Raw genomic sequence first — 23961 nt, 5'->3', positions numbered from 1 at the left:
AGCCCTTTCCAAGCTTTTCATCACCACATCACAGCACCAACGTCCTGCCCCTTGTCATCTGCTACTGAAACAAACACGCTGTTGCTTAATTTTTCTCTTTACATCTCTCAACGACTCTGAGATGGTAACGTGCTATTTACTGAATTCCAAGCTTCTGCGGTGGACGTAATTGCCAATTTATTTGACAGGCAGCTGGGTAATGAATTAATGATGGCATTTCGCCCTGCACTGAGACTAAACAGACACTCATCAACCAGCCTCCCTGACATGCTGACATTCAATGCCCTGGACTCCAGCTCCTCAGCTTCGTGGCCACAAAGGGGCAGGCGGGAGGGGGAGAAGGGGAAAAAAAGTAGACTGACTTCAAAACAAAAAGCCCGGTGGGTTTGGATGACTTTTTCAGTGTATGACCTGTTTGCCAATTTATTCCCGAAAGGCCCTGGTTAGTACACACATAGTGCTTTTCTAAAATGAGACATTTTGTAAACATAATTAGTAGTCTGAAATGTAAAGAATGCGTGGGCACAGAGAAGCTGCTTCAGTCAATGTACCATTTTCTGGAGAATGCAGTCACTACAATTTCCCATTTGGATGTCCACACTGTTTGACAAACCAAGGATTTAGAAACAACAACAACAAAAAAAAGCAAGCAGCAAATATCTACAGTGTGAAATAGATTTCAAAAATCAAACCTATAAAAATAATTAAAACTAATATTACTGCCATGGAAAATAATCAATTTGTTTAAATGCTTTAAAAAAAAAAAAAAGCATCCTGAAATTCAGTTTAAGTGGGACATGATCACAACCTCTATATTCACAGGAATTAAGGAGATAAAGGGTTTTGTTTCATTAGTTTTTCATCTAAGCAATGGGGATTACACAGCAGGGTCTCTCAGAGACATGGGGGAGACCGAAACATCTCGGTGCTAATCCAGGTCAGGCTGTTCCATTAGAGGGTGAGCTTGCAGAGCCCATGGACAAGGAAGCAAAAAGCAGAGGACCATTCTCTAGTGAGCACTGGGTTGTCCAGACAACCAGTGTGTAACTCCTGTAGCTCAATTCCCATTTCTGTGCCTCAGCACAGCCTCACTCTCGGTGGTGACACAGCTCGGGGACAGCCAGGAACTGCAGAGGGGCCCCAGCAGCCCGGGCACACCCCTGCGAGGACACAGAATCTGCATCTGTTCCGAGACAGGGGCCCAAAGAGCAGCTCTGCAGTGCCCAGCTCTGCCTAGCAGCAGGCAAGGGAACTCCACACAAATACAAGCAGCATTCCAAAGTCCTCCTGTCCCCACTCCTGCTGCTCCGGGGCCTCAAGTTCCCTGTGCCACCATCACCCTCAGGTGACCCACCCTGGTCCCAGTGAGGATGTCCCTGAGCAGCAGTGGGCTCAGCCTGACCACTGTGCTTCCCTGCTGGCCCTGGGTCCATGCTGCTGGAATGACCTGGAATGCCACTGGCACAGCCAGGCCACCGCCCAGCCCGCCAGAGCCCTCCGTGGGCCTAGGCCCTGCTTTGGTGATGCCAAAAAGATTTTTGCTTTTTATACATTTTTCATATATTCGTAGCTCTGCAGACTATTATTATAAAGTTATATAGCTCCTTAACTAACTCTGGTACTTTTCCTACCCTTTTCTCTTAGATTTTAGAACAGGAAGCTCACCTTCCTGGACTCTTATTTCATCTTGCCTCTATAGTGAATCAAGGGCATTCTATTTTTTCCATATATCATAGTCATTATAAATGTGGGGCTAGAAGCTCAGGGATGAGGGGGCTTCAGTAGGGGGCAGAACCAAAAGTGGGGATTACTTAATTAACTGTTCCTCTAACTGGATAGTTTCTGTAAAGTATGCTAAACTGTTAAACTTACAAAATTGTCGAAGTCCTGTATCACGTGTTCATTTTGCATACTTGCACCTGGAGGACTTTCATTAAACTGCTTTTTATCATCTTAATATTGTTTGGGGCTTGTGATTTTCGGTGTCACTGGGAGCCCCTGTGGCCCTGCAGCCCTGGCACAGAGAGGCATAGCACACCCTGCTCAGTATCCAACACGACACACACTGCCTTCCTCTTCACCCATCCTGCTCTCTGCTTCATGCCATGTAAATTCCTTTCATTCAAGCTGGAGATCTACCCATGAGTACAACACGTGCAATCATTATAACCATTTTTGTTTCAGCTATGTACAGATGCCAAGTGAGTCCCACTCTTTCACTCAGTTTTTTTAAACTTACTTTACTGGCTGAAAGCTCCAAAGTTTGCATTCTGCATCTGTGTGTAATTTTTGTCTGCTTTTTATTCCAAGTTTTGGAAGGATAGAGTATCAAAACAAAACAATAAAGAGGAAGAAAAAAGAATAAGCAAACAAAATAATTCCCACTGAATATTTTCATTCCTTCAAAAGCAATGCTGCAATGGCTATGGGAGGACAGTCGAAACATAGCAGTCAAATGACTTTCACTGAACAACTGTGCATTTTCAGGGAATTTGAGTTTGCTGGATGGAAATATAGCCCTTCACACATTGCATGCTGCATATGGAGAGTACAGTTTGCAAACTCTGTTTAATTGAAGTATGAAAGACTGTGTTGCACATGCATGAATGAGTACGTCAGCTGTGTTGTGAACTGTGTGTTGACAGAGCACAGAGGCTGAAGCGAGGGCTATGCAAGGAGACAACTTCTCACCTTTTGGGTAACTCCCAATAGCGAAAGGATCCCACTACCCAGTGCCCAGCCTTGGTACCAACTGTACAGGCATCTTTACAAGCCCATGCTGAGTCGTGATCCTGCACTGGGTGGTTCTATAGCTCTTATATAAAGTGTGCCTATAATAGAGGTAATGGTTTCACTTTCCGAAACCCTTTGCAAAATAGGACATTAGAAATACTATTTGATATTCACACAACCACCAGCAGAAGCCTGCATCAGGTGCCCACCAGCAAAACACAGTTGCTTCAAATTGACAGGGTTTTGGTTTTGTTATTTTCCCTCTGGTTTTTTTTGGGTTTTGTTTTTTTTTCCCCCCCATCCTTTCTTAAAGAGAAGAACTTTGGCCCAGAAGCAAAAATGTAGTAACCCTCGTGTAAGCATTGGTTTATTGTGTACCAAAGAAAATTACATCCTTGAGGTCTTGGAAGGCACAGTTATACCCATTTTGCATATATATTGTGCATTACTTGGGGAGCTGGGTGGGGAGAAAGACTGTGTTGTACATATTTGTTCTGGCTATTGTTTATGCAGGTCTGACTGAATGAAGGAACAGTGGGTATCATTTCAATTTCTGATGTCAACATCAAATTACTTATTTAATTTCATGCCTGGCGAAGCATTGTATAGCTACACGCAGAATCATTTCACTTCATTTGTTATGCTGTGTTTTCTTGGCGATTGGCTTGCCTTCCAACTGACAGCTTTAATTACGACATGAATTTGATTGCACTGCCGAGGAATTAACATAATGCAACAAAGCATTTAAGCACCCAACCTTAGACACACAAACACACACATCCCCACCCTCGCAGCTACACGCACACAAAGCACAGCCACTGCTGCTGAGCAGCTCCTGGCACAGCACAAACACAGAGCTCTGCTCGTGGGATTCCACTCCACGCACAGAAAGATCACTGGCGATATTCTGAAGAGGGAGCAGCACTGAGGAGCTCAGAGCACATCACCCAAAGACTGTCCCTCAGTTTGTCTTTGCCTCTGTATGGGTGGGAGGAATGGGAGACAAAAGAACTGAAAATATCCCATATTTGGGGCTGAAACCAGGAGATGCCCACAGGATTACACTGCTGGAGTGGTGTAGACATGTCTCTTCCTGAAGCAAACAGCAATGGGCCTGGTGGGCAGGGGACTTCAGAACTTCAGGACTTGATCCTCATTGTGGCCACCTCGCTGTGGCCTCCTCTCAAGCACAAGGTACACAGCACAGGAGGAGCACAGAGCTACAGAGCACTGGGAACAGGGCAGCACTCATGGAAAGTGGAGCAGCTTTGATGAGAGCACAAGAGGAGATCTTTAATGTAGGGACAAGTGGGAAGATTCCTGTCCCACTCCCTGTTCAGGAACTGGAACAATATTCCAGACAGAAAGGTGCCAACTGCAGCAAGAGGGGATGAGGTGCTGAATCCCATCCAGTGATCCCATGGGAGAGGCTTTTGCTGTTCATCCCCTCACTGAAAGCCTGCAACCAACCCCAGAGGCACCAGGCAGGGCTGAGATCAGGTAGATCAGGAATTTAGGAATGTGCTCCAAAGGAATCAGGTGTTTTGATTTTTGATTAGCAAAGAGGTGGCTGCATCCCCGAATATTTGGTGCATTTACTGTCCAGGTCAGCTGTAATTCTCATGTTTTCCTCAAATAAATCTCCTGGCTGTTTTGCAAAACATGAGTAAAACGTATTCCAAAGAGGGAGGACTCAATTAAAAATAAATACATACAGAAAGATGAGGAAAACAAGTTGACTGAGCTCCAAGCTGAGCAAAAGAGAAAGCACTGCCATCTTGTCTCCAAGCAAGATCTCAACAAAATGAATTCTACTACTGGCAAGATTTTGATGAGATTAAACTGACTACAGCACCCTATATATAAAGGAGGAGCAGCTCTCCAATTTCTCTTTTAGGCCCCTGGAGCTACCTCTGCCCATAAAGGAAAAAACAAGTTGTCATTCTTAAAAAAAAAACTATATAGGGGAGGAAGGCAGAGAGCCATGGGTTTATGAAATTCAGAGGGGGAGCTGGATCAGGGCACTGCTTGCACTGGAGCGTTCGAGCAATCATTGTCCCTAATCTAGCAGAGGTCAAATTCTCTGCTAATTATGTTCTCTCACAGAAGGGTGGGTGTGTGTGCACACGTGTGCGAGACGAGGACAAAGAGAGGAGTTGATGGAAATCAGTCTCACTGCATTGCATCTGACAAGAGCAGAGGATATTCCCCTTCCTACTGTCTGATGCTATTTCAAGCCTCATTATGAGAAAAGTCTCCTGTTTAACATGGTCTTTTCGTTGAATTATCTTCTTTTCATTTTTGCCCACCTCTCACAAATGCTGCAAATTACCTGCTTGGATCTCATTAGCCTGGAAAGGACTCAGCCCTTGTAAACACACTTTGCATCACTCTGCATTATCCAAGGACTGCAGGTACATTTACAATAGGCAGAGTTGAAAGATTCCTGACAGGAGAGGGAAAGAAGCTACTGACATGTCAGTTTGCAACTGGATATTCATTATCCCCTCTGCTTCATTCTGCATCTGTCACGAAGCTCTCAGGCCCTGCACTAAGGCCTGTGAAGCTCTAACACTCCTGTTTCACCAGCCTGCTCAAACTGGGGCTGGCAAAATGGATCATCCACCTGGAGAACACACACTTCAGCCATCATCCCTATTTCCATACAGGAGCCATGCTCAGTCTTACAGTGCTGTCAGGCTACAGTAGTGGAAATCTGTTATCTTTCATGGCCAAAATTTGCTTTCTGACCTCAGGGTTAATCTGCCTGCAATGTTTTATGTTTTTGTTCTATCTTCTGTTGGATACACAACTTTTTACATATATTTTTCTGAGAAAATAGTTGTACAAACAGGAGCAAATCTTCAGAGAAAACTTACTCTGTTGTCTGTAGCTTTTTCTGGACAGTAATTGGTGGGTATCATTAGACAGCTGACTTCAAAAGATATTATTTAAAATAACCTTATTAAGCTCTTGATGCAGGTTTGGGTTCAAGATCAGGCTCCCCTGCATGTGGAAGTGGAAGCATCACTGGCTCTTTGGAAGGTCCTGTCATTTCAGCACAAGGGGTGTCTGACTTCGGGACTGGGGCAATGGGATGGACAGCCCTGAACTGACTTTGGGACTGGGGCCAATGGGATGGACAGCTCTGGACTGACTTTGGGACTGGGGGCAATGGGATGGACAGCTCTGGACTGACTTTGGGATTGGGGCCAATGGGATGGACAGCCCTGAACTGACTTTGGGACTGGGGCCAATGGGATGGACAGCTCTGGACTGACTTTGGGACTGGGGGCAATGGGATGGACAGCTCTGGACTGACTTTGGGACTGGGGCCAATGGGATGGACAGCTCTGGACTGACTTTGGGATTGGGGCCAATGGGATGGACAGCCCTGAACTGACTTTGGGACTGGGGGCCAATGGGATGGACAGCTCTGGACTGACTTTGGGACTGGGGGCAATGGGATGGACAGCTCTGGACTGACTTTGGGACTGGGGGCAATGGGATGGACAGCTCTGGACTGACTTTGGGATTGGGGGCAATGGGATGGACAGCTCTGGACTGACTTTGGGACTGGGGCCAATGAGATGGACAGCTCTGGACTGCCTTTGGGATTGGGGCCAATGGGATGGACAGCTCTGGACTGACTTTGGGATTGGGGGCAATGGGATGGACAGCTCTGGACTGACTTTGGGATTGGGGCCAATGGGATGGACAACCCTGAACTGACTTTGGGACTGGGGCCAATGGGATGCACAGCTCTGGACTGACTTTGGGATTGGGGGCAATGGGACAGTCAGCTCTGGACTGAAGGAGCCTGGGAAAGGCCACCCAGATCCAGGCACCATGAGAGCTGTGTTGTGCATGTTTTTCAAATCTCAGCTTAACTTGTAATGCCAGAGCAGAGACAGGCTTGTATTGCAATGAATTATCAAAGCATAAAGGAACTTTCCTTATTAAGCAAAACATAAATTATGTATAACACTTTAAAATATACATCTCCACATATATTTACATAACGTTCCTTTTGGGCAACCTATGAATCCCTCTGTCCTCTCTCTGGTGCACTAGGGAAGTTGTATTTGCTCTCTACTTCCTTTTAATTTGCCACAATGCTGAGACAAAGGAAAAGTATTGTAAAACATCAGAGAAAAACTGGATTTGATGGGTGGAAGGGGAACCAAGACTCTGCTCTCATTGCCAGGTCTGGCAGTGCAATGCTGTGAGCTGCTGAGAAGCCCAATAAACCTCAGAGCTCTCCACTCAGTACACTGCAAGGGAATGACAAAGCTAAATTAAAACCATGTTTGTAAGGAGCTGTGAAATTTTTTGCTGGAAGGTGCTGTGTAATTGTGAAGTTGGTTGCAGTGACTTCCCAGCTGCCACAGGGCTCAGACAAGCCAGGGTAGTGACGGTGACAGGCTGACATCCAGCTGCCATCCACTGCTACCTGTACAGAGCATTTACTTTCTACCTCCTCTGGTTTCACTCTCCTCTTCCAAAGAGATCTTACAGCCCTGAGACTGACCTCAGCTGACAGCTATGAAGGGCAAGTTCTGAAGTGTTCAGCTGAATGTAACCCATAAAGGCTGGCTCTGGGGAAGAAATGGACCTCTAAAATAATGTGACAAAGGGATGTGGAGAGAGAGTGCTACAGATTTCACACTTTCGCAGAAAAAAATAAAAAAAATCAGGCATCTGTTCCAGTGATATGCACAATTCAGCAAAAATTGCTAGCTGTGTGCCTTCAGGCTTAAATTTGCACAACGAAATGTATCCTTTACAAAGGTATTTCTTTTAATGCCTGCTCAGTTCAGTTTTATTGGATTGGCCTATAGAGGACACCATCTGGTATCTGTCATCCAAATCTACACAGACATGCTATCGATAAAATCCCCATTTCCAAAATGTGGGTTAGTTAAAAGTAGGGCCAGATTGCTGGCTGGTACAAATTGGGCTGACTGATGTAGCTATCCATGCTTTTACCAGCAAAGGATCTGACCTACAAAATCCCCAATTTAGATACTCTTTAGGGACAGGGCTTTCTTTATATTCTGTGTTGTAAAGCATGTGGCACAGAGGACACAGAGCCATGAATAAAACACTCAAGGATTGTGATGGTACACATAATAAATAGTAATCTAATTGCAGCAACAGAAAGATTTCTGTAGTCATTGCTCTGTCAGAATAACTCATGCGTGTCACTCGGTGAATGACCAGCATTCTCCCCCGGAGAAAAACACTCTCCACAGAGCTGCCATCTTAGGCCCTTCCACAGCACTTTAGGTAGAGCAATAAAGGCAGAGCTTATGCTATTGTTGGCCATGTTATATCAATTCATTATATATAAGTCAACTGAGTCTCTCTAGACACTCAAATACTTCTCATAAAGACAGTATATAGCCCAAAGAAATACATTCTTTTCCTCCACCACTTGGGGTAAAAAGAGGCCATCTCACTTCTCAACTATGCAGAACATTTTAACTTCATTAAATGGCCTTCAACTGTTTCCAAAGAACTGAGTGTTTGCACACAGAAAGACATTGTACCAAACTTTAAGAAGTTTACTGAACCTAAGGAGACGTAAGTCACCTCTTCCTCTCCTGAACCCCCAAAGGGAAGGAGATTTTAGCAACAAACCATCCCAGAAACTAAATCCTGCTACGCCTTACACCCCTCAGGGAACTACAGCAGGGCTAACCAGAGTTACTCAGCTGCAGGAGCTGAACTTACGTCGCTGAGTCTTTCCCGGGAGCTGCTCCGCTGGAAGCCCTTGGACTCCCCGCTGGCGCTTTCGCTGTCGCTGTCTCGGCAGCTGTTCTGGCCTGGCTTGAGCTGCTGCAGAGAGGAAACACAAAGAGAGCAAGAGTTGAGCCTGGTTCAGGCGAGTCCCCTTGTGCCCTGCTCTCCTTTAACCCCTCCCAGGCCCCAGTGGCCAGGGCTCTGCCGCGCTGCCACCCGCACCATGCGCCAGGGCACAGCCCCAGGGACACCACCAACATGGGTGTGAGCTCCAGGTGCTGCAGGCAGGAGGAGGCAACACTCGTGTCCCAAGGCAATCCCAGTTTGAGACCTTCATTTGGGAAACTTTTAGACTTCTCAAGGTGTTTCTGCCATGGATGAAGTTAGTTTCCCTCACATTGCAGCACTCACAGCGTCGGTTCCTCTCTCATTACAGCGTAAGAGCATTGAGGATCTGAGACCAGCAGGAGACTCCTCAGGGAAGGAAGAGGTCATGACTCCAGAGAAGCCTTTGTTTTGCTGGACTAGCCCCTAACCACATTGCCTGGTACTATAAACAATTCTCAACTAACCAAGCCTCAATGTTCATAAAACAACAGGATCTACCTAAGAGGTATCAAATTGCTTTTGCCTTTCAAACCAGCTTTAATGAACTTTACTGGCATTGTAATAAATAAAAAGTACCAGAAACCCCACAAACTATATTTTCATTACAATTGAGAACACATCTGCTTTCTCTTACACTGTGGACTGTTCAGGTCACCACATTACACAGCAGTGCACTGAGAAAAACATTCACCACAGACTTCCATTGCATGTGTCCACGAGCACATACACACCTGGACAGCAAGAGGAAGTTATGATCCACATCTACTGCAACGCTGAAAATGCATATCTTTGTTTTAAAGTATCCTTCCCTATATTTTGCTTGAATGTATTAAAATTGTCATTTAGCCTTGCTGATGCTTTGTTTGAACTAACTTCCTGTAAACACTGGTTACTCTGGAGGTTAATACCGGCAAGAACTCCCTTTCAGAAATTTAGACTTAAAATCACACACATAAATACTGGAAGCAGAGGTAAATGCACAGAAAATACTTTGTGAGGTACCTAATGAAATATTTTATGAGAGCTACCACATTTATCAATATTCACATAACAAACACCAAACAACTCCTCCTAACTTGCTCTAATTGTTAATATGATGATGGTAAGTTCAATTCAGACTGTACTGGAGTAGATATTCATTCATCTCCATGCCAGGACTGGAGACCAAAGGTTCCTCCTCCCACACTCTCCATCACCTTTTTTCCCCTCTCTCTCATTTATTTCCAGTTCTCCCAGAAACAAGCACACACAAAATTTCACACAAATGCTCTTTTCCAGATGCACACAAACAAATCCTACACTTCTGCTGATGTTTCCCCACCCGTACACTCTGCTCCCTCCCAGGGTCACTGAAGGAGCACACAGAGCATCCTCTCCCTCAGGTTATCACCACTTTTCCCTACCACTGCCAGAGCAAACTGCATCTGCAAGTTTGGTATTTGTGCGCCACTTCCCCTTCATCCCTCACTCCACTCACAAGTAAAAGGCAGTTTTGGGTGCTCTATCAGTCAAATCAAAGAAAGGACATAAAGTACATGAAACTAAAGGTTCCAACTCACAACTGAGTTGCAATGCACGAGCACAACTGCAAAAAATGGCACAGGAGTACTCTCAGCTCAAAGAAAATGCAGCAAAAGGACCAGAGCTATTTGTCAGACACTTACAATTCAATAAATAAACTAAATATTCCACAGCTCAGCCAGAACATTTCCAGTAAAACGATTTTTATTTCCAATGGAATAGTTTATCGGTCACATCTAAGAGATCTTGGGAGCAGTTTCTGGAGGCAGAGGGGAGGATAACGAATTCAAGAAGTCTTACACTTCATATATAACTCACTGATCTTATCTAGGACCTCCATGTCCTGTAATTTTATGGTCCCAAGTTTAAAATTTAACCACCCAAAGGAAAATGGATCAAGTTTCCCTGACTTGGGTCTTTTGTCAACATCCGCCCAGTGATGGAAAAACTCTTATTGCAAGTGGGGCATTAGGAATTTTTTTCCCAGTCTCATATTTTATTTCTAGAACCTCAGTTTGTACACGATCTTCTCACATTAGTTATTTGCTAACTAATCATAACAGCCTAGTTTTATACTTCTTCTACATCACAAATTCCAGCTATTTACAGAGAAGAGAAGACAAACCCAGCAGGTGTCATTTTTCTAGACACAATTTACAAGGAGTAAGAGAATATGGCCAAGATATCGGAGCCTGAAACTCTGTAGAAAAAAAGTGAACTGCATGGACTAGACAGCAAACTCAGAAATAAGTCCAAGTTAAGATTTATAAGCTCTCCTTATTTTCCTTTCTTTTTTTCCAAGCTGAGTTTCTCCACGTGCCAAACTGTTGAGGGTTTACATTTTATTCCAGAACCCATCAATCTGTGTTAAATTAAAAAAGTAAAGCATGGAAATGGGCCCATTGTCTTCTCTTAAGAACCTAAAGTTACACTCAAACGCACATGAGAACACTTAATGTGGACAGGCAATGGGTCATTTCAAGCTATTTGCACAGACTCAACTGCTTAAAACAACGCTGAAATAACGGAGTGCTGCTAAAAAGGTCCACAGATAAAAGACTGGATCTTTAGTTACACTGTGTGCATCTGCTGCATCACTTGGGGGCACACAGGAACCTTAAAAAAAATTTCCTCTCGAAAATGTAGCTTTCCTTGGAAAAAAGGTGAAGTGCAACATTGACAACTCCTGTTTCTCTGTCGTTCCTGGCAGGGTACCCCATGCACACAGCAACACCAGCATGAAAATCACATGATGCTCAAGGCACCCAAGGCCATGGGACCCAAGGGAACGGCTGGAGCTGGGCCAGGAAGGCTCAGGCTGGAGATCAGGGAAAGGTTCTTCCCCCAGAGGGTGCTGGGCACTGCCCAGGCTCCCCAGGGAATGGGCACGGCCCCGAGGCTGCCAGAGCTCCAGGAGCGTTGGGACAGCGCTGCCAGGGATGCCCAGGGTGGGGTTGTTGGGGTGTCTGTGCAGGGCCTGGGGCTGGGCTGGGTGATCCCTGGGGGTCCCTTCCAGCGCAGGATATTCCAGGATTCTACAAAGATCTCATTGAGGAACTTCCCACATGAACACGGCATCAATCTTCTAATTTGCACCAAGCAAGGAGTGAAAAAGGGTTTACAAAAGGTGTGTTTGACTCCATGCTTTCACTGTACAGTGGGAATGGATTTATCCATGAAGGGATCCATCTAAAGGGTCTCACAAAGAGGAAATACAGACATTTTCTAAACTGAAAGCACGAAACCCTAAAAACTCAGAGTGCCTCCAACTCACAAGGAATGTGCACAGTCTTGGGGACTCCCCTAGAAAGAGATGGGGTACATGCAAAAAAAAAGGGGCACTCAGCACCTCAAGACCACTTGCCCAGGTTGAACAACACAGAACTCAACCCTGGGGCACACCCACAGCTCCAAAACGTTTCTAGGAGTTTTTGGTCATTCTAAGCATTGCATTTTTTGAAATCTTTCATTGTACTACACAACCTATTAGTTTGTAATGCTTTTGAATCTGTTGGAGGACACCAGAAGTCAAGCAGAACTGGCTAAAGTCATAATTACATTTCTATTAAAAGAAAAGGCCAAAAAGCAGATCTGGAAGGGTGGTTGCTGGCTGATGGCTGGGCTGGGGCTCACTAGAGGGTTTTATTTCTGATTCTTCACTATGCCTGCCCCAAAGAGTGAGAGGAGTAGGTCTTCCCTGCTCTCCAAACCTGGACTTCTTGGAGGATTTTTCTATCAGGGCAGTTTCCCAGTGGGTGATGCTGGATTCCACTGCACCACAGCCAGGGACACAGGGGTGGAGCTGAGTTGGGGGGGCAGAGGGTGGCATTGCAATTTTTGTTGTCTTTTTCACTACACAAATCTATTTTAATGGACAATAAATTAAATTTCTTTTCCCCAAGTGGAGATTGTTTTGCCCATGACAATAATGGGAGACTTCCTTGCCTTTACCTCACAAGCTTCTTCTTCCCTCCCCTGCCCTGCTGAGGAGGGGACTGTGTGAGGGGCTGGGGGGAGTTTGGCCTCAGTCATGACGTGGTTTGGAGCACTTGCTGCTCATGGACTGAGTCACAGAACTTCAGTCACAGCACTGCTGCCCTGCAGAGTAATGAGGAATAGAGGCAAAGCTGGAGCTGGCATGAGGGACCCAGACAGCATGAGGGACACAGAGAGAGGAAGCACAAGATATGGAACACCAAGAGTGACCATTTGATGAAGAAAGACAGACTAGCTCAGGCCTGAAGGTCACACAGAAACCATCCAGAAATTATGAATAAACCAAAATAGATGCAGAAACATCAACATAAAACTGCTGTCATAGCAAGTCCTAACAGGAACTCTTCTTCCAGCACATGGAGAGATTTTCAGGTGACTTGGAATCTAACAGAACTATTTTTGCAGCAGGGAAACACTCAGCCCTACTTTGTGACAGTGAAAGTGCAAACTGAATATTCATCTGTGTCCGAGGAAAGCAGCTCTCTGCTATGCTCCTTCTGCCATTCAGCCTTAAAGGGAAAGTAGAGCTAAACTCTCAGGCTTAGGAGCAGGACAGATGTACAGAACAGTGCCATAGTTACTGTGCTAGCCACGTGTTTCTGTGACCTGAGAGGAGGGGGACAGAGCCATAAAACACTCCCAAGGATAACCCGTGACAGCAAGGCTCTCTGCTGCCTTTTCTCTCAGAAAGGAAAAGAAGGAAGGACAGAGAGAGTTGATCATGTTAAGAGGTGTAAGGGAGGCTGGAAGGGCAGCTGAGCCCCAGACTCCAGGGATCATCATCCTCTCGGGACCACAATGGGCTGTGCTGGATCCCTAAGCTACTTTAGATAATTCTATACTAGCAGTGCCTGGTTAGCACATAACAAAAAGCAAAATAAATAAACCCACTGAGAATTTGGCAGAAGCCTTTTTCACAGAGTTCATATATATCATGTCAAAAGCACCCTAATGTGGTTCTCCTGAGCTTTTTTATTTTAAAATATATTTAATTTAAAAACCCCACACCATTTGCAGCACTAAATCTATAGTATCGTTTCGAGGTGCCTGAGCTTCTATGCCATATGGAATTAAAGGATTACTTCACTATATTATACTTTAAAGTTATGAATACTAACACCTCTCCCTGCTACAGCACAGCCAGCAAGCTAAGCCTTTACCAGAGTCCTAAAGGAAGGGGACACGTGTTCCCTGAGAGATGGCAGAACCCTGCTGTGGGGAGAAGAATTCCAGGCTTTCCCTCCTGCCTGTCATCCTTTATTTATACAGCTTGTGCAGGGGCCAGGCAGTCCCAGCTCCCACCTGGATGAGTGTATTCCCTAGCTCAGCTCAGGCTGGTGAACTGACTCCTACATGTGCCCTTAGGACACTTCCCGAGCCCCAAAATCCTGCGCAGGTACAGCCCAATCCCACCCATGACAGGAGTTTGTCCTGGGCAGGGCACCAGCACAGCCACATTTCCACCTGCTCCTTAGGGCTGCCTTCATTTGCTCTCTGGGCTTTTCCCAGCATGGAACAGGACTCGAGCCAGGCTCTGAAGATGGGAAATTTTGTCACTCCTGGCAGGCACACCCTTTTCCCCAGTGAGGCACACACGGATCCAGGCAGAAGCACAGACAAATCAGGCAACTGCTGATGAGTGCAAGCTGCTCCAAAGGCCAGGGAGCAACAGCCTGGCTGAACCCAGTGAGATAGATACCAGTTATCCCAGTACAGCCCAGGTCTGCTGGGCCATCCCCAGCCCCCAGTGTGACCTCCAGTGTGGCAGGGCTGCACACACACAGCCCCAGGCCCTGCCCTGCCCAAGCAAACACAGCCCTGACGAGTCTCCCGCCAGCCAGAAAAGAGCAACAGCAGATTTCATGCAGAACTGAGTATCAGATTGCAAAGAAAACATATTTTATCAATGATCAAGAACAAATCTGGCTGTATGAAAACAAATAAAAGGAGAACTGCATAGCAAGAAAAAAAAAACAAAACAGTATAAATCAAGGGTTGTTACTTCTGATTCCCATCATGATTAACAGCTGTCATTTCAAAACTTCTGTTTATACCTCTCCTGCTACTGACAGAAGTTAGACAAATACTGCTTATACAGCACTCCCATGTCACCCACAGCATTAAAGGTGGCTCAACACAGTGGTTTGGGTCTGGAGCAAGACCTCTCCACTGCATTTCTAACAAAGCCATGCATACCCTGACTGCCTAAACAGGGGAGCAGCACAAGGAAAGCAAATCAGAGCTGAGATAATGCGGAGGAAGAATATTTACAATACACAAGTTTAGGCAGTAAATATGAAAAAAGAATTCACACCGTGTGTGGACTCTGAACATTATTAATACAAAGACATTTTTCACCTCAGGGAAGAAAATTCTTGTTACCTGAGAGATACAATAAAACATTAGGAGAGGCTCTCTGTTTACGTCTTGATATACAATCTTATGACAACCAGTGCAGATGCTCCAAGAAATTGCCAGCTTCTGAGGATCCAGGCCTCCATGCCATCATCCTGGGATCTGACATCCCAACCACAATATGAAGCTTTATTTCACTTGTATGGTAAAAGTGAGGTAAACCAACAAAGACAGTGTCTTTTGTTTCCTTCCCACCTTTAATTAGAAGAAAAAGTAATTTTTCTGTTCCAAAACTCTTTTTATGAAAAAACAAGAACAAACACATGTATATCCTTCCAATTTCCTTTTGGGAAAAAAAAAAAAAAAATCTAAATTGAACAAATAACTACAAACAATTTTCTAATCAGCTCGATGATACAGAACAAGGGTGTCTTTAACTCACTTATTCTACAGCACTGCTGGCCATTTCCTGCTGCCTCTGAGCTGATCCAGAGCCTGCTGCTGCACTTGCTCAATAAACTGGAGCAGAGGAACTCATCCCCTACAGCCTTAAATGGGGGAGACCTACCAAAGGAGCAGAGCTACCCCCTGTGCTCCCGGGGAGAATTTGGCTATTTAGCATTGTTATTACAGACACACCAAGTGATGGGGCTCTGCTGGCAGCAGCAGGAGCCGAAGCAGCACAGGCTAAGAATAAACAGCATCCTCGCCAAGCGGGGGTGGGGGATAAAGAAACGGGCATTTATTTCCAGATCCTCTTCTCCTTCATTATATGCTTGGGCAACCTTAGATCCACAGCACACAGAAGGTACTCTGAAGGAGGTCTGTAGCTCTATTTTATCTAAGTTTCACAGAGAATGCAGCCCATCATTTTTTCTGTGCTGTTTATACAGAAATCAAAGATAAATTTGGCATAAACTCATCACACCCCAGAATCATACATACATTATACACCATAGAAAGTGTAACAGACTCACTCTGTTCCCCAGCTCCTGTTAGGAGTGGTATGAAACAGCAAGCTGTTGGCAATTGCAGCAAATGAAGCGTATTTCAGCACACTTCAAAAGCTGAATTGCAAAAAAATATAGGCTTCTCCTGACCCTTTGCATTTTCATGGTTGCACAGTGAGAAATACGGCCTTTAAAATTACACCTTGCAAAGCTCTCCATTGTACCAATCAATCTCTGTAGCAGCCTGCACAGCCCAGGCTGGGAGCAGAGCGGGATGACGAGCCAGGCTCCGGCTGCTCGGGGACAGCCAGAGCAGCTGCAGCCAGGGTGGGACCCATCTGCCCTCCCAAGCTTTACTCAGCCTGGCTGCTGAGCTTGTTTGTGTCCCAGCCTGGATTTCCAGGGCTCTCCCTAGGCCCTGTGTAAGGGAAATTCGTCTTTGTGTAGTTAAAAACCACCTCTGAAAACCACAGATGTGTAGTGCCACAGCAGTGCCATCCTTGTCTGCACAGGTATCCATCCATCCATCTATCCGTCCATCCATCCATCCATGCATCCATCCATCTGTCCATCCACATTCTCATTCATCCATCCACACATCATCCATCCATCCATCCATCATCCATCCATCCATCCATCATCCATCATCCATCATCCATCCATCCATCCCCCTTCATCCACCCATCCATCCATCATCCATCCATCCATCCATCCACCCATCATCCATCCATCCATCCACCCATCCATCCATCATCCATCCATCCATCCATCCATCCCCCTTCATCCACCCATCCATCCATCCATCATCCATCCATCCATCCACCCATCATCCATCCATCCATCCATCCACCCATCCATCCCCCTTCATCCACCCATCCATCCATCCATCATCCATCCATCCATCCATCCATCCATCATCCATCCATCCATCCATCCATCCCCCTTCATCCACCCATCCCTCCATCCCTCCATCCATCCATCCATCCATCCCTCCATCCATCCATCCCTCCATCCATCCCTCCATCCCTCCATCCATCCCTCCATCCCTCCACCCACATCCATACCTGTACAACTTCTGGCTGGTTTTCAGCCATTTACACCACCTATGCTTCTTGCTTCTGCTTTGTCCATCCCCAGAACAGATTTTAAGGGTAATGGGGAGAGTCATGTTCTCTTGCTACAGTGCCTGTCCCCACCATTCCCCAGAAATACCCAACAAGGAGCAGTGCACACGCATTGGCTGCAACGCTTTCCACCAGCAGCTGCTTTTTGTGGTCCCATCTAGGCTTGCTCATTCAGAAAACGGAGAACCAGGCTGGGAGTTTTACCCCAACATTCTGTGCCTGTTCCAGAGCACATGGCAACGATGAGCTTCCAGATCCTTGATAGACCATTACCAGCTCTGGTTTTGGTGGTGACAGGCACAGGGAACCCAGGGACTCTGTCCCAGCCTAAGCTCTGGACCTGGGAGGAATTCTTGTTTCTATCATACAGGAAAGGTCAGGTGAGGTAGGAAAGTGAAGGCAAACACCACTTTTAACCTGAATCTCTGGAAAGGGGAGAGAACAGAAATATCTTTCCATTTAGCCCAGTGTCTGATACCCAACTTTCTAAGGAAGGCCTTGTCTTGGGGTGACTTTATGCTGTATTCCCTATCATTGCTCTACGCCCAGAAATTAGTTTTATGCCTTTCTGTGCTTTTAAACTGAGCCTGAGCAGAGAGAGAGAGAAAACTGAGCAAACTTCCCAAAGCAGTGCTTTTCAAGGACAGAGATAACACAAAGATAACACTCTCTGCATTTTTTTTTCCTCCAGCTGCTGCTGGGCTGTGGGCAGAGGAGCAGAGGAAGCACCCTGCTTGCTTGTTCAGCCAGGCTTTTGGTTTTCTTTTTCTCTGGAGAGAGATGGAGAGTTGAACTTTTGTTTTCCTGGGACTTCGTTTTTTTCCCTTTTTCTCTGCTGGGCTGTTTCAACACCAGAATACATTGGGAGGAATTTCCACCGAGGCCTTGGCCCTGGAGGTGGGGCCACCACCCCTTCCCAGCTCCAAGGAGGGGGAGAGAGAGATCTATGGAAGGACTCTGAAGTTTTCCCAGGTTTTCTTTCTACAACGAGAGGTTTCATTATTTAGCATTAGTATCTTTTTTTCCTATGTGTTTGTTAAAGAGATAGTTTTTATCTCTTTCACTTTCCTTCGAGGAAAATTCAATTTTTCCTGAAGCTGGTGGGGCAGGGCTGGTTGTAACTTGCCTTCTCTCAGAGGATATATTTCTAAATTTGGCCAAACCGGCACAGGCCTCCAGTTGAGTTTGAAATGTGTAACTTAGTGGAAGAATACTTAAGTAAGAAGATCAAATGAATCACGTGACGGAACAAAAAGCAAATAGGCCAGGTTGAAAAACTCTAACAGCAGTGCAGCTCTACAGCTGTCCACAAACCCAGTTAAGAGCCTCCACCTGCTGCAACGAGGGGAAACACAACCCCAAGGTAGCTCCTGTAGAGCTCCACTTGTTTCAAGCCCACAGGATGGTTGCTCCTCACGTGCAAAGGAGATGCAAGATGGGATGAGACCTTTTGGAATATCTAAAGAGGCGAAGCAGCCTGAGAAAGAGCAGAGTGCCTGTACTCACTGGCTTGAATTGAGTCATGGTGACCACCATCCTTTTCTCCCTCAATGCAGACCACTAATGTGACACCCAGCTAACATTACAGGAGTAAATAAATGTCTTGAAGAAGGAAGTATCAGTATTCATGGACGGACTCCAAGATGCTTACCACTGCTAACATAAAGGAACCCTGTTATTCCATCGTTCGATATAAGCCCAGAATAAATATTTAATAATTTGGTTGCATAAATAATGATTTGAAGGTTGAGCTATTGGCTTAAAACTATAATACTATTTTAAGCCGTTTAACTGCCCAGCTAGATAAATTATTCAAGACTGAAAAGTCATCCTGTGGTCTCTGTACAAGGAGAAAACTAGGAAGTTGTAACAATAATGACAAAAGCAGGGCAAGATCAATCAAACCACATGATCGCTAACACAAACAAGCAGCAATTAAGCAGCAATCAAGACCAATCTGACTGGGGTTGATGTCCTTTAATGCCAATACTCTCAGTCCAAAGAGCAAAACTTAATAATGTTTTGCAATTTATCAAGGGAGCCATAACTCTGCTCTCAGTGACTTGGCCAAGAGGCTATTACGATAGTATTTCTCTATAATTTAATAATGCGAAGGAAGGTGGGGGGAGAGGGAGTAAAAGCATTTTGACATATAACTCACATCTATACATCTTGTATTTTCCTCTTGCTTGAATGATAGAAGCAAAAGTCACAACAATATACCTCAGTACCAATTTGTTAGCAGGGAAGGGAAGCTGAAGTATCTGGCAAAGAAAATCTATTTGAAGCAGCACAGAAGGGAAGGGAATGAAGCATCTGAATTCATTAGCAGCTGTCATTGATGTGGAGATGAGTTTAAGTCATCACAAATATCTCCGGAGAAAAGCAAAGGGAGGAACTATTGTTGAAGTTGTTTAAATCTGGATTAGTTCTGATAGGTGGCAAGGTGCCACTTGGAGGAACATTTGTGGTGCACCTCCACCCCGTCAGAGGGAAGCTCTGAACAGAGTCAGCATCCCAGCATTGCCAGGGAAGCTCTGAACACACTCAGCTATCCCCAGCATTTTGGATTTTCATTTTCCTTTTTGGATACCTCTGTTCCTCCCTCATTCTAAGCAATAATGTAAAATATATTGCAGCACTGTGCTTTCACCTTGGACCGCTTTTGTCAATTGAAATAATGAGTCCTCCTGTTTGCAGATGTCAAAAAAAATCTCCTGATCAATCTTTGTAGTCTGTCCCCTGTCAACAGCGACCAAGGGTGATTTAATGCTTGATAGATCTGATGAGCTGGTTGCCCCCGTCCAAGTTCAGAACCATCTTCATTCCCAGAAAATCATTCTGCCAGCCAGTGCTACTCTTCCCTGTGTTGGCAGCCTCAGCAGAGAGGTGGCAGCAGGGTAAGGCCCAACACCCACCAGAATCACAGGGGACAACTTCAGGATTGCCACCGACTTTGAGGCATGCAGAAGCCATTTAGGGAACTGGGTGTCCACCACAGATACTTGATAGATATTTCTGTACCTTATACTGATAAAACCCCCTAATTTAACTTCTCTTTTCTATGCTTTAAAACTGTACTAAACTTACCCATCTTGAAAATACAGGCCTACATTAGATAAGTGGAGCTTTATTATTGTTTTAAGATAAGTGCAAAAAATCTGTAATAGAGGACTGCTATCAAATTACGGTTACTTGAATTAATCCTCATTCTGGCATTTAATAATTTGTAAAGTGCTTATTCAGAAAAAGGTCAAAAATCACTTGGAAAGATATGTTAATGGCTCTCTAAGTAATGTTTAGACTTACTGAATACATTTTCACAATTGAATCACGTATAACAAGCATTACAAAATGTATTATAAATCGTGCTCTTCACACTGGAGAGCTGTGTGTACATACATGTTACAGCCTCCCCACCACACAGCACTTCAGCACGTGGTTAAATTCACCTCAGCTGAGAAAAGAAGTAAGCTTGTCTTTGCTGTTATGCCAGAAATAGATTCAATGTATGTTCTCATAAAGAGGAATATTTACCTGAGTCAGGGCCCACAGGAGCCCATTATTGTTCATTTACATGATTTAAAAACCCATCAGAAATGATAACCCAAGTAACTAGCAACCCCCAACTTCCCCAAAACTCAGTCAAAAAAAAAAAAAAAAAATTTAAAAAAACATAGCTGTAAATAATTTGAAATGGAAGAAGACAAAGCCCAGTGCTGATAGATCAACATGGAACCCCCTCCATGCTTTGAAATACTTGGGTTTAAAATGACCCACAAGACTTAAAAACTAAGTATCAGCATGTGAGAAAGTACCATATTACAGTTTAAATCAACCATTATACAGGCTCAGCAAGCATCAGCACGCTCCTTCCATGCACTAAAAAACGTCAACTTCTCCTTGGTGAATAATAATTTGTGAAATAAAGCAGGCATGGAAATTATGGGTGGCAGGCAGCAAATGCTGAGATTTGGGGCACCAAGGTGTTTTAAAATTGTTTTTCACTTTTGCATCCAGCATCCACTGAAATCTCAACAGATCAAAGTTTTGCAGACAAGGAAAAAAAAAGCCTACAAAATTAATAACTATTTAAGTATTCTGTTTCATCATGATAACAAACAGATGGTTTTAATATTCTAGAGGCTAATTTCTGAACAATTAAAAACACAGCAAGACATTAACATCTAATGAAACATTTTAACTACCAGTATATGCATCTGCCATTAATTTCCACACAGTAAGGTCTTGGTTCTCTTCAATCTGTTCTTTATTAAGGAAAGTTTTTCCACTCTGAATTTAGTGAAGTAGAGAATTAACAACTGTTTTCAATCAGCAATCAGCATGATATTTCGCCAGTGTGTATTGAAACCGTCCACACTATCAGACATAAATTTACTCCTATGATGGCTTTGATCTGCACACTGAGTGGAGATGTTAGAAGGGAATTCATTTTCTAATTCCATTTTCATTTAGAACATACGAATTAACCCCTCACAGATCTCATGTTCCTTTTTAGCTACTGTAGATAAAGGACATCTTCTTAAAATGTTGTGCCTTATATATTTACTTTCAACCCAGCCAAAAACAAACTCATTTTTTTTAAATCAGTGAAAGCATTCTCATGCAAACCGTATGGAAATAGAAGTTCTTCAAAGGAAAGGGGAATCCTATATTTATGAGCTTCTAATTTCTATTTCCTTTGCTCATCTGTGATAAGAACATGGGGTAGTATTCATCAAAGCTCTACCCATGCAAACACTAGCTGCTATAAAAATATCTCTATGCCACATCCAAGCTAATTCCCGTGTTCCCTCTTCAGACACGCAGCTTAGAACTGCTGACGAATTTTTCTGCAGGTTTTCCCCCATTTAGCAGGTTTAAATTAAGTCGAGGCAAGTCCTTCTCTTGGCTCCCAGGGTGCAGCAAGAGGCTGATGCTATTCAATATTTGTTGTCATCACCTGGCTACTGTAGGAATGAAGCCAATAAATAAATATCTTGGGGAGTAACTCCAAACACGTCCCTGGGGGGCTGGAACACAGGCTCCCTGTGCATTAAACACGTAAGCACCTCCCTAAGTGTCTCTGGTTTTCAAAAGGGTTAAGTTAGCAAGGAACTGGGAATGATTTTAACAGAAACCACATTCTGTCCAGGTTCCTGTTTTGCTTTTAATCATGTAATTTATGTAAACATGGAACTGCAAGGCTAAACTAATAAACATTGAAAAAAGCCTTGAGAAAACATAGATTTAGGGAAGGAGCCAGCTGCAGGACTCTGCCTCCTGGATTCACTTTGTGGTGCTCAGTAGGGATTTCATGGCGCACCAAGAAACGTCTGTACTGCAGTTAAGCAGAACAAGAGACATTCTGGTTACTGCTCCAAGTCAGGAGAAACAGGGCCGTGAACGTGGGGCTTCTACCTGCAGACTGATGCCCTACCAAGGGGGTATTACCTGCTCCTTCTCCCTCCCTCTAATTTATGCCAGAAATAACATTCTGGGCTCAACGTACTTCCAACAAGAGCCAGGTATTTCCAGAGAAATTTCCGTAACAGACCACCTACAGCAAAAACACATCCCCTCCCTGTCACACCCTGCTCTGAGTGCCTCTACCCTTCTCAAAGGCTCAGCCTGAACAAAGCTGGCTCTGCCTCAGTGATTGCTTTTTTCCTTTTTTTAAATAGGCTCTTACAGGTTAAAGGCCAGATCCAGAGAGGCTGAGAACACCCACAAACCTATTTGGAATGTGGGTTTCCAAAATGTGGAACCAGAACAGTAGTTAGGTGAGAAAGGACACGAAAGATTATTTATTTGACTTCAAGCACTGTCATCACTACGAATTTCAGGGATTAGGGCTGGGAGTTTCCGATGTGCTGAGCAGAGGCAGGGGTGTAACCTCACCGAAAGACAGTGAGCTCTTGGCTCATTTTATATCCACTTTTGGGGCAGTGAAATATGGCTGAAGTGGGGTCTCAGGAGATGCCAGATGGGATTTCAAGAGACCTTTCCAGCCAGTCATATCTGGTTGAGAGAAATGTGCACTCTGGAATGACTGCACTGGGAGTTTGCCATGTAACCATTAGCTCTATAACCACCATTAATATACCTTGGAGGCTTTGCCTTATTTTTATATGTCAGACAGTTTCAGGCTAGCACTGTATTTAGTGAGGAGAGCACAATATTAAAATGTGACTTTCATACTTTTTATGCTCCAAGTGCTTGGATCTACTCTTGGCACACTACAAAAATAATACTTTTATGATTCAGTTTTTCCATGAAATATTTATAATAGAAGTATTGAGTGATGGAAGTGCCATAATATTACGATTGCTGCACTTGAATTCCTGGAGATTGGAAGCTTTTGTTTGGTCTAGCAGCGTGAAGGAAAAGCGTCCTGCTAAACATCTGTCTCTCCCTGCAGAACCACATGGGAAATAAAGACTTTGGGGCAGCACTGCCTGAAGTGTTTGAGTCCTCAGCTTACCCACTGCAGCCTGAGCACTGAGGAGCCTCAGCATCGTAAAACCACAGATCAGAGGGAGGTGCAGAGCCAGGTGGTGCCCCAGCCCAGCCCTCTGAGCCCAGAGGGACCAGCCTGCATCCCTCCTGACACGCAGACACTGAGCTAACCCAGCCCAAACCTGCTGCAGACACCCAGCCGGCTCTGCAGCCCTGCAGGTGCATTGGTGCAGTGCTTCACTGCCTCTCCCTCGCAGGAGTTACCTTCACACCCCCACTGCATCTCCTGCCTGCAGCATGGCCTTGTCCCATCTATCGTGGAGAGGCACAACAGATTTCTCCTCTGCTCTCTGCAGCACCTTTCTGTGTTTGAAGACTGTTATCAGTACCTCCACTTCACTTCCTCTTTTTTAAAACTAAATTGCCCCAATTCTTTCAAGCCTCTCTTGCAGCCCACGCTTTTACACTTT

The 23961-nt window shown here is 44.7% G+C and overlaps 1 protein-coding gene across 1 annotated transcript in view; it reads right to left on the bottom strand.

Annotated features, from left to right (window-relative positions):
- The window catches only part of AUTS2 (activator of transcription and developmental regulator AUTS2), a 773410-nt gene that overhangs the window by 414806 nt on the left and 334643 nt on the right, over positions 1 to 23961 (bottom strand). Inside the window, 1 exon segment of the mRNA XM_032130357.1 lies at positions 8470 to 8571. Coding sequence (XP_031986248.1) covers positions 8470 to 8571 — 102 coding nt within the window.

This window comes from Corvus moneduloides, chromosome 20 (assembly GCF_009650955.1).
Source record: "Corvus moneduloides isolate bCorMon1 chromosome 20, bCorMon1.pri, whole genome shotgun sequence".
NCBI classification, from domain to species: domain Eukaryota; kingdom Metazoa; phylum Chordata; class Aves; order Passeriformes; family Corvidae; genus Corvus; species Corvus moneduloides.
The sequence above is the reverse complement of the archived record's forward strand: the minus strand, read 5'-3'. Positions and strand labels throughout refer to the sequence as shown.